This window comes from Colius striatus, chromosome 2 (genome assembly GCF_028858725.1).
Source record: "Colius striatus isolate bColStr4 chromosome 2, bColStr4.1.hap1, whole genome shotgun sequence".
NCBI lineage: Eukaryota > Metazoa > Chordata > Aves > Coliiformes > Coliidae > Colius > Colius striatus.
Window position 1 is genome coordinate 82,782,247 of NC_084760.1, and position 18,485 is coordinate 82,800,731.

The 18,485-nt window shown below is 37.9% G+C and overlaps 1 protein-coding gene across 1 annotated transcript in view; it reads right to left on the reverse strand.

The window, feature by feature from the left end:
* Positions 1-18,485, reverse strand: part of PRKCE (protein kinase C epsilon) — a 289,536-nt gene that overhangs the window by 38,972 nt on the left and 232,079 nt on the right. The window contains exon 11 of the mRNA XM_061991311.1: positions 13,709-13,863. Coding sequence (XP_061847295.1) covers positions 13,709-13,863 — 155 coding nt within the window. The remainder of the gene's footprint in view (positions 1-13,708; positions 13,864-18,485) is intronic.

The window sequence follows — 18,485 nt, forward strand, 5'->3', positions numbered from 1 at the left end:
CATAACAATACCAATATTATTTTAGTATGATCTAAATCCAACAAGGAAGATGGATTTTCATTCACAATCACAATACTGGGCCAAAAATTTCTCTCATTTGGAAGCATATAATTTCCATCATGCTGGCTATTAAGATCAAGTGTAAGTTTTAAAATTACTACTAAACAGAAGTCAAAGCTACAACAGCATAGGCTAACTTGATCCAAACCTGTACATGGTCATCCTGCCGTCACACTAAATACAGACTATTTTAAGGTATATGGCATTCATGTCTTGTGCTCTGACCCTATTATTTTTCTAGAGAAAAAGTCTATCTTTCTTCCATGAATGCCAAATGACATGGTTCTACTTATAAATGCAACATAAATGTCAACATCTCCCTCATAAATTTTCAGTTCCAATCACACCGTTGGCTTGTTAAAGAAGGGAAAAACATGCCATGCTTTCCCAGCAGCTAGTAAGAAAACCCTGTGATTTGATCCTGTTCTGTTACACAAAGGAGAAGATCAGCCTGCCTGAACACTGTGATAAGGCTAAAAACTGACTCACTGTGCAACCTTATTGCCTACTGAACACACACACAGTCGAGCCTATTCGTTCTAGCAGATGGCCTTCAAATTTCACCCAAAGTCCTCTTCTCCCTTGCTTCTCTTCCCTTTTCTAGCTTCAAAACTTCAGTAAAGGTTCTCTTTTTAATTCAGCTGAGGTTGTTTATCAAATGAAATCTAGTGACACTCACATAAATCCCTGTTGTTTAGCCAAGGAACCAGACCTTCAGCATACTCAAAGAACATACAATGAAGATGAGAGCTCTTAACATATTACAATCTGCTTGTAAGAAGTAGCACAAATCTTTTACAACCCCAGTAGGGCTTGCTTAGTGCTTCTGTTGGGAACAGACAGAAGCACAAAGTAAGCACTATTGGGGATGTAAAAGATTCTGTTGCAAACAGACAGAACCACCATTACATTCAGATGAAAACTGAAAACATGACTATACTGGGAACACACTTTGTACCTTGGTCTTTCGTCTTTTGCTTTCATTCCTTTGAGTAAACTCTATACATTCTGTAAACTGTTAAAAAACCCAAACCAACTAAATATTAAAAGACTAAGATTAAAAATAAATAAATAGTCTGGCAACCATAACATGAGACATACAATAAATGGCAAAACAAAGGTGATGGGGAGCATATCCTGACCAAGTCATTAATGCAGCAGCACGAGTCAATATTCCAGTGTCTTTTCTGTATTAGTCAATGCCCTCTGCAGCTTTATGATGCCCAGAAAGTGTAAAGGAGAAGGGATGCTAAAAGTTTTTACATACAGCGTTTCTTTTAATAAAAGAAACAAATTTATCAGAACTCTCTTCCCTGTGCTCCCAAGGGTGTCCTTAGTAGGGAACAAACAGAACTCCTTGCAGTAAGCAGACTCCTATTAAAGCTCCATACCCTGTGTCCGTGGAGAAAAATGATTTCTTAGTCAGAAAGAAATACTCTGCAGTGAACTTTTGTAGAGCACGGATTTTTTCCAACCTTACTTTGGTCTCGGTTCGACCTCTTGGGTCTTTTTATAGAAAGTCTTTCCACAGGGTGTTGCATGTAATATTATGCAGAATGGACTAAATAAGTGATATAGCATAAATGAGATGATGTAACTCAACAAGAATGTTGTTTCCAACAAAATGTTTACTTATATGGAATTGCTAAAAGAAATATTTTCATATTTTCTGCTTCTATTCTGATTTAAGCAGCATAGTTCACATGCTTAAACAATTTTACACAATCACATGGTCTGAACTTGGGAAGGGTATGTAGGCTCTTAATTTAAAACTCTTTCTAACCCTGCTGTATTTATCAAGGATGAAAACAGCAGCAGTCAACAGCAGTTTAACAGATTTCTGCAGAAATTCTTGTAAAAACAGTGAGTCATGTTTTTTTCATTTCTAAAAGTATTGTTTTACAGTTAGATTTGTCTGTTTCAAAATTCTGTAGCATTAACAAATTTCTGTTATGTCTGATGGAAGACTGCTGTAGTGAAGGGATTCTGCCAAAATTAATAAGAATCTTTATAATCTGTCGTAAAATACGAAGACAATGCCTGAAAACATGCGAATTGCTTTCCTTTCTATGCTGATCTATACATAAAATAAACTCCTAATGCTGTTTCCAGACAGAAGTCACAGAAGCTTGTGCTTTGCACTGATGGTTCCAACTCCAAATCCTACTTCGATAGGTAAATATAAAGGGTTATATATGTTAATACAGAGAGCTATACTTTACAAGACAGTCTTTAAAAAATATTATTGTGCAGGAAAATCTAATTACTTTTGCCCCTCAATCTCTGTCAGAAAGCTGCATAAACATTCCTAGAGAATCTCTTCTCGTGCAAGCAGTTTCAGCTCCAGTTTCAAATGTAGTTCCTTCAGCCTTTCCACATGTCCTCCAGAAAATAGATGCTTGGGAATGCTACTTTGGCTGTAGCAACAATGTACAGTATCATGACTTGAAATCTTCCTTTACAAGGCACCCCCTTATTTTTATTTAATATGAATGCAATGGAAAGATGACTCATGAACTAAAATATGGCATGACTTAGAAAATTTACATTGTATTCACTTTTGCAAACATCACAGTTAGTTGAGTGCTAACTTCTTCAGCTGTGAAGATGGAGAAGCTACCCAGAAGAGCCTAATAGTCCAGTTGAAATGAAAAGTGAGAGGCAATTCTGAATACAAGACTTGGGACGCTAAAATATGACTTTATGCTCTAACATTTGGCACTTAGTGGGTACTCATTTCAAGTAAATACTGACTTCTGCAGGATCATATTGTAAACTATTGACCAAAGTTGGCTTATTTTGAACAAATTTCTCAACTTTAAAAAAAATATAAAGTGTTTTCAGCCTGAGGAATTATCTCTGCAACTTCTATGTGCTCAGCCACCAGGTCTCTCTTTAGAGACTCTCTAATCAGGCTCTGTGCTCTGACAAGATCAGAAATTATCCTGTAAAACTCTTGAGATAGTTATGTGGGCAAAGACTAGCAAGAAATCTATCTACATAGCTTACAGAAGAAGTACTTTACATAAAGTTTCATTAAATCATAATGTTCAATAAAGTCTCTTTGCATCCTTCTGACAGCCTTAAACTGAGCACACTGAGCACAATTTAATTCCACTGTACAATTGCTTTGCGCTTCTGGTGTCAGATAGAGCTTTTACTGTAAAAGAGAAACATCAGTTTCAAAGAACCAATCTCTTATACACCAGATTGCAGCCTCTATATACTCATGTCACGTTGTAATCACATGTATAATATTTTTATTATGTATTATCACATTCTGAATTTCAATTAAAAGTGCATAAAAAAAGAATTTGTAAAACATTATCAAAACACTGCTAAAAAAATTTGGGAAAGAAGTTGCAAAAGTTGTGCTATATCCCAAAAATACGTATATGATGTATTAAATTCAATGTTGCCCAACTCTGAAACAAATGTGAGTACTACCTTAGAGCCTCTGTTGCTAATTTGTAGCATTGTTTTGAAACTTGATAGTATAGCAAATGAAATATTATGGGGCACTACAGTAAGATTCTCACCCCAGGCCCCAACTTTAAATGATGACATGAAGTACTCCATTACTAATGATACAGTTCAAACCATTACTGCCCAGTTTGCCCCAGGCATCATCCTTTCCCCTTTCTTTTGTACCCCCATGCTTCCACCACTGTAATTAGGCAAGCATAACTGCATTTGACTGCTTTTCAGATAGATCCTATTAAATGAGGTGTAAAAAATAACCCCCATTTCCGATGGAAGGATTTTGAAAGTCTCTCTTGGATTGGTTTCATATGAACAATTATCTTGGCCTAACTAAGAGCACCCACAGCTGAGCCAGGGGAGAAAAGGCTGTAAAGGTAATGACTTATACTAGATTTGCCACCAAATTATCTCTGGCTTTACATGTTATAGCACACTAATATCAGTTAATGTTTTGCTGTTCTTACTACAAGGAGAATTTTCAGGATGCCGTATCAAAATTTCTTCTGATCTTTTTGCTTATGGACAGAACAACTTCTACACAATCTGCAGATATTTAAAAAATCAGAGCCAGATCTTTTTCCTCTTGGGACATCCACAGTAAACCAGAATTTTTGTCCTACTGTGTGTGCAAGCATATTACTATGGTCTAATCTCGTGGAGGCTGACAAAAGTTCTTTTTTCTATTGTGATTTTTCAAAAGGTGAATAGAGAACTTGCTTAAATCCCAGTATTGTCCAAAGGGTTTCTCTCACCTCAGCTTGGAGCATTTCTTCCTCACTGTCTGTGGAAACCAGCTTACAGAATTTTGGCAGAGGCAGCTTCAACCAGATTAAGCCTTGGGCCAAGGGGTACATGGCTGAGCTGCTGTCTACTTTCCTCATTCACAATCTGAGGATCCTTTTATGCTATTAGGTATTTAAAGACTTTCACGTAAATAAGAATCAGGGAGTCTTTATAATAGTTATGGTCCCATTGGACTTGTTACAGATTATCAGCAAATGAACTGGCATGCATTTGGTATGCTTTTTTATGTCCTCAGTATTCAGTACCATAAATTCTTGCTCTCTTATTGGTGGTTAAGTTTAGGCAAATATGTACTCAAGCAGTTTCTTAAGTGCGTATTATTTTTGTTCTACAAGTACTTCTTTAGAACTGTTTCAGATTTATTGATGTTTGTAAGCTTTTAAATATCCATTACCCACTTAATTGACCATAGCAATTCCATCTGACTCATTATTTGTGTTTGTTGGAATATATTTAGGCATTTTTTAAAATGAGTGTTAATAGACCATGGGCTCTGCCTTGGAAACCCTGTAATAAATCAAGTAAATACCTGGTGAAGTGCTATAATGTTTATTTGTTACTACTTAATTTCATCCTTATTATTCCATGTTCTGAACATATGAAGCTCCTCAGTTCACGTTACTAGTGACCAAGCTTTCTCTGGTGTCTTTTTTTAGGGCTCTGCTTCTGTATTATTCAGCTTCATACCAAGGTGCACCCATACCAGAGGTTATGTTGGCTATCTACTGTTGAAGCCAACCTATCCTTCTCTTCCCTTGAAAGGGCAATCACATGTCCCAAGACTGAATATCTTGTGAGGAATACTTTTACAACTGCCACTGTCAAATCTATATAAAAGATATGTACACAACTGCAGGAACTATTTGCATTTGACATGCTTTGATGCAGTATTTTCTGTGACTTCCACACAGAATGGTAGGGGTTGGAAGGAACCTCCGGAGATCTTCCAGTCCAAGCCCCCTGCTAAAGTAGGTCCACTTAAATCAGGTCACTCAGGAATGCGTCCAGGTGGGTTTTGAAAACCTTCAGAGATGGAGACTCCACAACCTCCCTGGGCTGCCTATGCCAGAGCTACCTCACCCTCACAGTAAAGAAATGTTTCCTTAAGTTTAAATGGAACTTTTTGTGTCCCATCTTTTCTTCTTTACCTCATATTGATATACTTCCATACATCAGCATACGTCCTTTGGAGCAAAACACATACCAATCTAAGTATTGGCACTATTTTTGGCCCTCTTTTTTTATTTTTTCCTCTCTCTCTGCTCTTTTACAAGACTGACTACTGTAAACAAATTCTAGAACGAGGAGGCAAGAACTGAAGACCCACCTGGTGCATATATTGTGAGAAGTGCAGTTTGTGCTTCTCCTCATAAGCTGCATGTTACCATAGGACTTTTAAAAAAATTCTAAACATTATACCCCCAACATAAGTGGTCTTAAGGGGTCAGTTTGATGGGGGTAGGAGAGTGACTCCGTGGTGCCATCCAGTTATGAGTGTAACACAGTGCTAAAATCACACAAGGTCCCATCTCACTAAAAGCTGGCCTTGGCTGCACTGTCATTCTTGCTTAGCCCTGTGCCACGTTTGCCTCAGTGCTGCTGAGATGATGAAGACAATATATTTCTGCCACTGTTTGCTGCTCTGGGCAGTTGCTTTTTTGGACTCTGGGAAACACTGGCAGCTGAGAAGTGGGGCAGACGTTACTTCTGACACAGAAAGGTAAGCTAAGTGACTCGTTACCACTCTGGTCTTGTTACCCTTCACCTTTCTGCTTGTTTTCAGCCCAGACATGGTCACCTGATCCATTTTGTTCCACTTTCTGATTCCCCTTGTAAGACTGCACCTTGTCTGTCCAGGGTCCTTCTGATGTAATCCTATCACTGTTTACTCTGGCAGCAGTAGAGACTTTGGTGCATCCACTGGCTGCATTTTCTCTGTTGTTATTCAATAGCCCATTTTAGTGAACCTTCTGGTGAACAGTGTTATTTCGGTTTTCCTATATTTGCGTACAGACTGTCAGCTAAATAGATACCTTAAAGTTTTCAAAAGTTTCAGCGATAACTCAGTTATGTCAGCTTTCAGATCAGTTAAATTCTCATTTTCCACAGCCTTTACAATAGCAAGCAAAATAACATATGGTTTTTAATAACGTTCTCAAATATGATGGTTTTCTATTTTAAAATAAACACATTTTCAACTTGAAAAGTCAAACCAAGGTCCCAAATCATCCAGGAAGCTGTATGCATCATGCATATGAATAGTCTCACTGAATCAAAATCAGCCTATGAGTACAGTTATCTGCATGCAGAAATGTCTGTTGGAGCAGTGTCTAAATGATAAGCTCTTTTATAACAAGGAGGTGGATAAAAGTAGGGGAGGAGGGGAAGAAGGAACAAAGAGAATAAATGTCAACTTTGAGCCAAAACCAGCAAGATCCTGAACAAAAGATGGAAAAAGTTGTATGCAAATGTCCTTACTGAAGTATATCATCCAAATTTTCTTTTAAGGCTGGTTAGTATTTTAATACCATTATTCAAAAAACACCAAACTGTGTTCCTTACAAGTTTTCATCTAACATTTTGCCTTACTCTCTGTTTCATCTCAAGAGTCCAACAAAACCTTTGTGAAATGCCTATCACCTGAGAGCCGTGTTTGCTGTGCGCTTCTCTGTATTACTATGAAATTTTAGCAGATGCATTCAATAACATGCAAAAAGGCAAAGCCTTACCCTTAATGTGACATAGTTGCAACACCACTGTAACTGGGTTATAGAAATATTTTCCATTGTTTGAAGACAAACACAACTGAAGGGCACAGCAGAATTCAGTCCTAACTTTTGTCTGTTAGCAGTAGAATTAGATTTTAAGAAGTAACTTCTGAATTTTGATGTGCTGCAAAATAAAAAGCATTCTCTTTCTTCTATTAGAAAAGTGTGTGAAGAATATGATCTTGTTTGGTGTACACGTTTCTCTAGAAACAAAGCTGTGTCTCAGCTCTCTAGGAAAACTACAGGGAGTTGTCTCGTGTCAGTATAGTTCAGTTTCACATGTGCTGCTGCTCTAGTGTGTATTTATTTTGTGTATGTTTCTCTGGATTAAAATCTTCTCATCAAATGCAGAAAGATAACACACATTTCTTCCTGTTATAAAATAAAAGCACAAACATCAATCATCTACAATCACTGCCATTCGTCCATAAAGAAATACAAATATGCTCTCTTAACATGTTGCTGCTATTATCTGTTGAGAAGCGCTGTCGCCCTTTCTACTGAGCGTACCGGAACATGGCTGCCCTCACAGGAATGTAAACTTGGCATTAACCCTGGTAGATTCCCACTCCCCGCCCTCTCTCATTTAACATTAACTCACTCCTACACTGTTATCAGAAGGTAAAGGTCATAGCTTTATTTACACAATACAGCACTATACAAATGGTCATTAAACAAGAAGATCTTACATGAAATAAACATGAAGCAAAAAAACAATGCTGACCTCGCTACCGGGAACTCCCCCTGGAAGTACCTTGTCATTCCCCACATGAGGTCAATGGCGCTGGTCTATCCTTCTAAATATTAACTGCCCAGCACCGCTCCTCTGCATACCCAACTCCCACGCAAGAGCCAACTAGGGACTTTCTTATGTTCCAAACCCAGGAGAAATTTAGAAAGCATTCTACTGTTGGCAAGACCGTGTGGTTCATATCCTATTCCCACAGCCTTTACTCATCCTTCCACAGCTGGAAACCTTGTCAAAGGCTCTCCTATACGACAGCAGCCTTTAGCACAATACATAAGCCAGGCAGATGGCAGGGTGGACACCCTCAGTCTGAATGCCAGAAGCCTGGGAACCAGCCCTCCTTCCTGCTTCTCATCTCTCTCAGCCCCGCTTCTCTCCACCCCGGCCCACTGCCTTTTCCTGCGGGGAAGACATCCTGCTTATTTATGCATTTCATGACTGCTGGCCTGCCTAGATCCAGCAAGAAGAAGTGCAAAGAGGGCAGAAAGCCACCGACTAAAATCCCATCAGAGCTCATGTTCAGCTTTGAAAACTAGACCAGGCAGAGCAGAGCATGGATGTAGCCTTGGGCGCAAATCTGGCAAGGAGCATTGGTCAGGTGGCATGGCTTGGGTAGCAGACCCCGGAGACACTGGGACTCAGACACGCAACTCCCTCCTTGCTTCCTGCTTTTATTCGAGGTGATGGAAATAGTTTCTTGATCACTTGTGCAGGAGTAAACTGTAACTTTTCTGTAGCAGACTGTGCAACAGGCAGTTTACGTGGGGAAGGGCTGGAGTCCAGTATATTCCCATGCTTAGTTTTGAATATGCTACATAAGGGTAGAAGGTCTTTTCTCCTTCATGGACTACAGCTCAAGCACCATTTTAACCTTCAACTGTTTAGAGTTGCAATAAGATGGCCCTTACATTCTTAAAACCAAATTTTAAACTAAATGATCCATGTCTACTTTTGTATTTTATAAGGTCAAAAAAAAGGTGGGGGGTAGGGGAATTTTATTTGTCTGCCGCCACTCGGAAATAACACAGTAAGGTAACTTGGGAGAATGATGACTTTTAACATGTTAACCACTGACCATGCAACATTTTCATCAGTGTAAATATAACTCCTCGTTACTCTGCCAAGGTTGTACTGAATCATACAACCACCAGTGAAGTCAGACTTTCTAAATATTCTTATTTCACATAAAAACACTCTAATGAAGGTGCTTTTAATTTTAGGTAGTTCTTCTTTCTGAAGCACTGGTGTGTATTACCCTGATAAACAGGAATGCTGGGAAAACTGATCATCCATGGAAAAATTCAGTTAGTGTTCAAATAAGTCCTTAGGGTACTTAGGGTACGGGAAAAGCCTGGAGGTATTCAAAGATTGTCATCAGCATATTTACATTTGCATTCTCCTCAATTCAGTGTTAATATATCCTTCATCACAACCAACATGCTAATTACAGAGTGCACAGAGCCTCAGAAAGCTGCAGCAAGTTACAGGCTGGATTATTTACTTCATATTGCTGAGGAACATGATAACTCATGGTCACAAATGAGGACTCTCCTCAGGTCCTGTACGACTTGAAGGCAGCAACTCACAGACCTTACATTTGAAGCCAAGAGAATAAGTTAATTCAATGTAAGTGACACTAATTTCCCAGTTAAGGTACTTTTCATCCTCTCAGGTGAACTGAGATTGTATACATTCAATTTTTTTCTTTCATATTTCAGAGACTGTACCTTGTTTCATCAATTGAGTGTGCTTGGAGCATGCCACAGATATGTGCTATGCAACTGTTGGCCCTTCAGATCTTCACTGAAACAAGGTTTGTAGCTCACACGGTTATTCTCTAAATCAAATAAGAACCAGGGACACTGGCACTTATGTTAATAAAGTGGTATCCCACTCTAGTGCTGATGTCTCTGCCTGCAAAGACAACAGTTCTTTGTATTTCAGGCCTGAATGGGCCGCTTGTGTCACCTCACTTGAACTCCTACGACAACAGTCAGAGACACTCACCTGAGTACTCCTGTCCTCAGTACACCAGCTGCGTGTGAAACAGAACATGTAACACTTACACGTAGTGCATGGGAATGCTGAAAGTCGGTAAAAGAGGGGAGCACAGAACTGGGAGTTTCGCAGTTTCTTAACACCTAGTTTGTTGCATCTTCTCGATATGAGAACATAAATTAAGCTGATGATGACTGACACCAGACACCAGGGACAGGTGACAGTGAACATAGTTACAACCTTTCATCACCAAGTTCAAAGTCCAGCTCAGCTCACAGGCAAAATGAGATTCATAATCTAGCCTTTTAATTCCTGAAGCTTGGATACATTTTTTCAAAGTGGTGCAATTGTATAACACAAACAACAAAGACTGCCAGAAACTGCGATTGAACTTGTGGAGTGTCTGATGGACTCTACTTGTATTATCAGGCCCCAGCTTGACATGTGCCTGAACAACTGAATGCCAGATGAGAGGGAAGGTGGCAGGGATAATGCAAATACTTTTATTAAGTTGCTGACATGTTTTTGACACAACAACAGTAACATTATACCCTGAAAAATGCCAAACTGAAAATTATCCCTAAAGTTTATCTATCATACAAGATGCATTTAGTAACAGCAGCATCTTTACATATGAAAATTGTGAGGTTCATCTTTATTTCCCATGTAAAATTAATAAACAAAAGCACGGTATATAATTCCAGTGAGCACATAGATAATTGGACAAGTCTGGGAACAACTGTTGGGTCAACTGCAAAGACGTTAAAGAATAATTTCTATTGCCAAACAAGGAGCTAGCTTTCTCTTTGAACTTCAGGGGAAATGAGGATAAACTAGTAATTATAAAAGATGATCATTTAGTATCATCATAGTACTTTCTAAAAATCCAACCAACAAGCCAAAGCATGAGCTAAAGCTAGTTATTTACTTCCAAAAATATAACTATGTTTAGCTCCAAAGAAATACTTCCACATACATGGCTGAAAAAAGATCAGAAGGTACAGCAGTTATTTTGAAACCTGCATTTCCATCAAACATCATAGTTTATTTATATATTCCCCACTTTCCTTGAAGTATTGCCCACACAAGCAGCATTTCCCACTTTGGAGAATAACCATTAATTTCACACCACAATGTTTTTTCTAGAGATATAATTACACAGAAGACAAGTATTCTTTATTAAAATATCTAAAGGCATGCTAGGTAGTTATGGCTGGTAGTTACTCAGGAGCATAGGTTTTCTTTTTTTCTTTTATTTTTTCCCCCCTTTTCCTTTCCTTGTTTGCCAGCTACAAAGAGCTTTGGAGATGTAAAGGAGTGACTTGATCCCAGTGCATATTTAACATTGTAATAAATGATGCAATGAGGTACAGAATAATCAGTCTGAAACTGGTCTGTGCAAGGCAACTATTCCAACATACACTTGACATCAACAAATGAATTCTTTCAGATTCACACTATGAATAAATGTTGACATTTTCTTATGATTAATTCTTTCAATCATAGAATCACAGAATGGTTTTGGTTGGAAGAGACCTTAAAGATCACCTAGTTCCAGCCCCTCTGCCATGGGCAGGGACACCTTCCATTAGCTCAGGTTGCCCAAAACCCCATCCAACCTGCCTTAGAGCACTGCCTGGGATGAGGCACCCACGGCCTCTCTGGGCAGCCTGTGCAAGTGCCTCACCATCCTCACAGTGAAGAGCTTCTTCGTAACATCTAATCTAAATCTCCCTCTTGCAGTTTGAAGCCATTACTCTTTGTCCTATCACCATATACCCTGGTAAAAATATAATCTCTAACTTCTTCCTCCTACTTATATTTTATAGAGTAACTGAGATACACATTTTACAAATTGTTGAAGCTCCTAGTATCCCCCAGCAGGGAAAATGAGTTATTCTTATGGACATAATTATGTCCAGATCCAAAAGTTTGTTTCAAAGCAGAATACAACTAAACATGTTCCTAATGTTCTTCCTGTTGCTTGAGTTTCTGCTTTCATTTTACAACTCGTAATTTCTGATTTTGCCTCTTCTGATAATACACTCAATATAACACATCATTTACAACTTCAGTGTCACTACTTCAGTGTCACTGACACATCAGTATTTGAATCAGAAGTTGACAGTATCTTGCAAAATTTAAATTACAAAGTACTGTCTCATTAGAATGACATTTGTCTTGGAATTGAAGCATTTTGACATTAAAAAGTCATGGAAAGAACACAGTTACACAAAGCAATTCAATGCAGCTAGGAGGCAACACACAGCAGAAGCTATACTAAGATGACAAAAGAGAAAGACAGGAGAGAAAAAAGGATGTGTGTTGAAGGATGAGAGCAGAGAGGGAAAAGGGAGAATGAATGCACACTCATATAAAGAAGGGGGAAAGTAATTTTATAAATCTTTCTTGCTCGTCCACTGAAATCACTAAACTGGCTACTAAGTAAAAAGTGTTTAAAGTCCAGTTTTCAGGAAGAAAAAAATAGCTCAAGTCTTTTTATGGAAACTAATCATAAAAATCCTTCACTTTTTAACTATTTTCAATACTGTCTGTTTCCCTTTCGATGGATACTTATAAACTCTGAAGTTGCCAAGTTCTACTATGTAAACGTACATTGGAAATAAATGCAGACTACAAATAGTAGATGTGGTATCGTCAGCAAAGGTAAGAAATGTGTTGGATCTTCAGCACTTGAAAGCAAACCTACAGAAAAACATTTCTACAGAAAAAAAAGGACTTTTGACTGAAAGACCACTTTCATAGAGATTTATTTTGCTCAGAAGATGCAATATCTTTCTCTGCTATGTCTCTGGAAAGGAGACTCCTTCTCTGAGAAGTTTCCCAGAGTTGGCAGGAAAGCTAATGGCCTCTGATGGAAGTTATCACTCAGTCCTTGTTACTAAACCTTTAAAATTCATTTATTTCAACTTCTAGTACTCTTAAGATCAGTATTAATCCAGAGATGAGGACATTTTGATGTTTCTGCTCAAGAAATCTGAACCTGTCCATTCCTGAGATGACTATCCCAGATCAACAGTGATAACCTGAATATCAAGAGAGTATCAAAACTCAGATCCACAGGACTCAAAAGTAGACAGGACAGACCTTTATCACAAAACCTGTAAAGCATGCTGCTTGTGAAAGCCCAAATTTATTGCAAGCAATAAAAACAAAAAGAGAGAGGAAGGGTGAAACGACAAGATAAAGGACTTAATAAACACATTAAGATCAGGGGGAAAATTTTCAAAGCGTTTCTATACTTTTAATACTAAAAGCCTATCCCTAAACGCATTCTTCACGTACTCTTTTTTTTTCTGTGTGGGTGGAGGTTCAAATAGATGCAGGGCACTTGCAAGCAAATCAAAATCGTCTGCAAAGAGCTGCTTCCTGCTGGTGACTAAACCTTCCTCCCAACAGTCAAGAGGAAAAGGCCTAAGTAAAGCGTTGCAAACGACCATCCCGATTGTATCTGAGTGGAGACAACTAGGACAAACAAACTCAGGAAGTGGCAGGGAGTTAGAAACCAAGAGGAAATCTATGGCACAGAGAGGAAAGTGAAGAGATTGCGCTGATCTGCAGAAAGGTCACCTCTGGGTCGCACTGTGCCAAGCTTTTTCAAAACCGCTTTATTTGGACTATAATACAAAACTGGCACACACAGCTGGCGACTCCTGCAGAGGCTATTCAAATGTTAACATTCGCAATGATAAATAGCCAAAAAAAGTTCTATGTAAGCAAATTGGAACAAACAGCTAATCTAAATCTGGTTGCTAAGAGACAGAGGATTTCAGCCAAAACCAGCCCCAAGCCGCAAGAATACTTTATTTTTGATCAAAACCAGTACCTGTAGATGACGCCATGTTGGTGAAGAAACATGAGTGCTGATGTGACCTCTGCTGCATAAAAGCGGGATCGAGGTTCGTCAAATTTGCGTGAACGCTGGATTTGAAACATTAGGTCTCCTCCATTTACATATTCCATGACGAAAAAGAGGCGGTCCTGAAATTAATTAAACAGTGCTATTTAGCTAATTTCTTTTAGTCACACAAAAGACTGCTTGACACTATGCTTTAGGTGACTTGAGCATTTACGTCAAGAAGTGAAAGAAACAAATGCTCCAATTCTGGAAAAGGAAAAGCTGACAGTGAGAATCCCCAAAACTTAAAGAAAACAAGACAAGAGTCTCAAAGTGAGAAATGAGAGACTATAATCAGAATGTAGTCATAAGTAACACACACAAATCTCCACACATCAATAAATACATCTGGCATTATAATCTAATTTATATATTAATGAAGATACTTAAATTATGCTATTTCTTTTAAAATTTAGCCATAGCAATGAAGATGTAAAGTCAATTCTACCAACTACTGGAGGGCTGCTGGGCAAATTTCAGGTTCCTTGTTCTTCTTTTATCTCTTAGCAGCTACTTAGTCTGCTAAATATCTTTCCCAAATTATGTAAAAACAAATTAGAATGGTTTAGCTATAGAAACCGGTGCTGTCAATCCCAGATACTTACATATGACCTTTTGAATTGCCTCAAACTCTCTTAAGACAATGAAATAGAATTACATTTTAAAAATGCATATCAAGTTATTTTTATTTTCTTCTGATGCTTATCACTTCAAAGTACAAGTTTTAAAGCCTTATTCCATGATAGAGAACTAGAAGTGAACTTTACCTGAGAACAGCCAACTGAGTCTCAAGTAATCACCGCATTTTGTGGTTTTTCAGACACACAATAAAATAGTCAGAACTGAGAACAACAGTAAACTAAACATTTGCTTGGAATTTTGAATCATTTATGGTAGAGACTGACAGTGCTGATGAAGGCATAAGCAAAAAAATGACACAAATCCACTTGACACAATTTAGATCCTATTTTTGGAAATGTTTCTTTATTGATTTTCACAGTTTTCCCTAATCTGCACTACCAGTCCTAAAACATCAGCTCTTTGCTCATTCGCACTTGGTTGGTAAGCTTACTACCAGATTCTTTATTTCTTTTCTGTAAAATATCTACAACTATATTTACAAGAGTTTAGAAAGACATGAAGGTAATTCTCATATGATGTGGAGAACAGATCTGAGCATATACTCCTGGCTCTCTGCATTAGCTCATGTAACACAAACATTTTTTTCTCCAGTCACACAACACACAGGTGTGTAAGCATGGGACTTCAGCAAAGGGAGACCCTCTCCAGCTTTCATGTCTCACTGCAGTTTGCTCTAGCTTATCCTGTCTGGTGTGCTGGGTTGAAGAAAAGGAGACAAGATGTGACATTGCTTTGGACAAACAAAAACAACAGAAGATGGAAGTTAATTAGCCTCCCATAAGTGAATCCAAGCTGCAGATTACATGGTTTATATATATTTGAGTCAAGAAATTCGTAAATGCTTGCTGTTTGTCTTTAATCATCTACTCTATGTCTCAGACTCAAAGCATAGCACTTAAAAATCCCCTTAAATTTAAGCGCATGCATTAATCCTGCTCATTAAGTGCCGAAATGTTATACTTATCAGGGATGTTTCCTGGAGGAGGCTACAAATGTTTGGCTGACTTTTTGCTGATTACAGAAAGAGGATGCATAAAAAAGCCTTGTGTCTTTCCCTCTGTATCTTGGGGACACAGAAACTGCTAGACTGGACCAAATTCAGGATCCAGATGGACTGTCATTCTTGGTAAAACACTGCTAACAATTATGGTACGTTTTTCAACATTTTTCTTACCATTCCCTAGTAAGGAAAACTATTGAAGAATAGCATCAAAGCTTCTGGCTGCACCATACACACAGAAGAGCACAGATTTAGAGCCATGCCTTTCTTCTTTTTGCAGTGCTTCATACTGCTGATAAGAAACACTCAAAATCATAGTGCAGATCTCTAAGCAGACTTTAGATATCACCTTTACTTGCTTTAAATGAAAAATATGGATCCTTGTTTTGTCTCAATGATTTCTCTCTGATAATGATGAGAACTGCAGCCTTACTTTCAAAAGAAAATCTGGTAGCTCTCAGATTTCTCTTTTGATTTCAGTAGCTAGACCTTAAGGATGACACCAAATATAGTCAGTTTTGTGATACAGTCACAATCAAAAGCATAGCTATACTGGTACCGTAACGTAATACAAGAGGACATAACATCCCTAAAAAGACAATGGATGCAGGCCTTGTCCTCTGTTAGGCTTCTCATTGCTGCACTGCAGACATAATCTCTAAAGGGCAGTTTTGGTCCAAGTGTCCCCTGATCACCTCACATGGATGTAGTTCATCCAGCTGGGAAGCATCTAGCACTAGGAAGTAACTAATCCTAATACTTGCTGAAATGGAACCTCTTGCACTGCTATTTTAACCTTTCCAAAGCCAACTGTGTGGATGTGAGTGGACACAACCAGGAAAATAAAGCTGAAATTTACAATTTACTGTTCCCAACAGTAATACTACCACTCTTAAAATTGTCAGTGATGGTGAACACATATAAAAAAAGGCTGGCTTACACAACCATTTAAATCAAGGCCACTTCCTAACATATCAGGCTATATACATTATATAATTATTTTATGCACATCAGGCCAGAGTTTCAATATGAGAAAGTACCATCTTTTCGGATGAAATATACTCAGTTCCTAAGATAAATACTTTCCTAAAACTACTGTTTCATCTTGTGTTGGTCAGGACAATGACACCATCAGGTGAGATTCAAATTTACATGAAAAGAGGATGCATAACAAGAATGTTTCATGAATATGAACTGAGTTTGCTAAGTCCATCTTTCTCCTGCTTCCCATAACCTCAAAAACAACAGAGACACTATTTTGATTTTTGCTGCTTAAAATTTTTTCCCAATCTTGTATGAAAAGTTAATGATCAAATGACAGGTTTCTAAGATTCTATTTCCTTTCTGTTATAATGTATACACAGGCACAGAGTGACTCAACGAGACCTTTGTGACTCCAGAGCAGAGAAGATTTAATCCTCAAACAGTAATTGTGAAACAACTGTATTATGCCCGATTACATGCAACTTGCTACATGCATCACCAAAATATGTCCAAATATTGCAGTGGGAGAATATTAAGTGAACGCCCTAAAGAATTATGCATTATTGAGAGACAACACAGTATTTACTCAGTTAAAAATGAGATACAAGGTATGACTTTATCATTGATTGTATTTCAAGAGAAAACTGAATGGATTTGGCTTGAACTGCATTATTTTTTGACTCCATAACATTTGAGAAGTATGTTTTGATGAACAAAATAAACATATGGCGGTCCTGGGAACTCTTCAATTATATAAACTGAAATAAAAGGCAAAATCACAAACAAAGACATTAAAGATTAATCCTCTCTTGGCATCCAAAGAGCAAAAAAGTACTGCAAAGTAAGTCAATATGTTTTCTGAAGGAATTAGATTCTTTTACAGGGTTTATTTTAGTCCTTAATCATACCTGCTTTTCCTTGAATTTCTCAAAAGGTATGGTTGAATGAGAATACTTATAGTAACAGATAGAAATAAAAACATAGCAGAGAGCATGTGTAAGAGATTTTAAAAGCAAAGTGGACACGGAGTAAACAGGCTAGAAGTCAAGACAAAAAATGTTCAACTTCACTCTGTTCTTCCAAAGTATTTTCTGACTATGGCTTTAACTACTATACTGGAATGCATAATCGCCTATCTTAACATCTCTACTATTTCAGTCTCACCTCTTGATTTTCTTAATTGAGACACTCTCCTGCATGCTTTATGTTCTCAAAACTGGACTCTAAAAACAACCTCTCCTAGAGTCTCTGTCACTATCACTATCGGGAGAAGTACACTTCAACTACTTCCATTCCTTTAATTGTGCCCTAATTTGTTTTTTCACCTCCTGACATTCAAAATACCCACCCTTAGCTTCACAGTAAATCCCTCCATCTAATTCTTTAACCTTTATTCTGATTATTACCATAACCATCCTTCTTCAATACCATTCTCCAAGTTTTATTTACATATATGTTATGTTGACTTTGGCTTATGTATGTTGTATACTCCCCACCAAGTTTTATTTGCTTGGTTTTAGATATAAGTTGTACTGGACAGACCCTATACTTCTTCTTTCTTTTGCAATAACGTGTAAGCTTTTAATGGGGAAAGGAGGGTGATTTGTAGAAACACCAATAGTAATAGACTCTCAAGATCTACCAGACTCAATCCAGGTCCTTTCTGTGGAGGTGTGATTAATGACCAAGACCTTCCAACTAGTAAGACCAGATAATCTTGCCAATCAGTTTTGATTTAACAGATTACACCATATAGTCTATTAGTTGTTTAGATGTGGAATAACACCATTGTTGAGCACTGAGCTTCTACGTAAACCTTGTATGAAAGCTTAGACATGGAAAGACTTTGATGTATTGTTTACATTAATTATGTGCAGCCCTTAAAAGACTTTTTAAAAATTGTTATCAGTCATTAACCTCCTTGTCCTTTGTTTGTTTTCCAATTAAAACCTCACTAATGTTAGATTGCAGCTTAAAGACAATCCATTGATAGACAGAAGGCCAAGTACAATTATCACCACTAGCTGAAGAACACAAACTTTTTTTTCTTTCTATAACACGAGTCTCATCAGCTGGGGG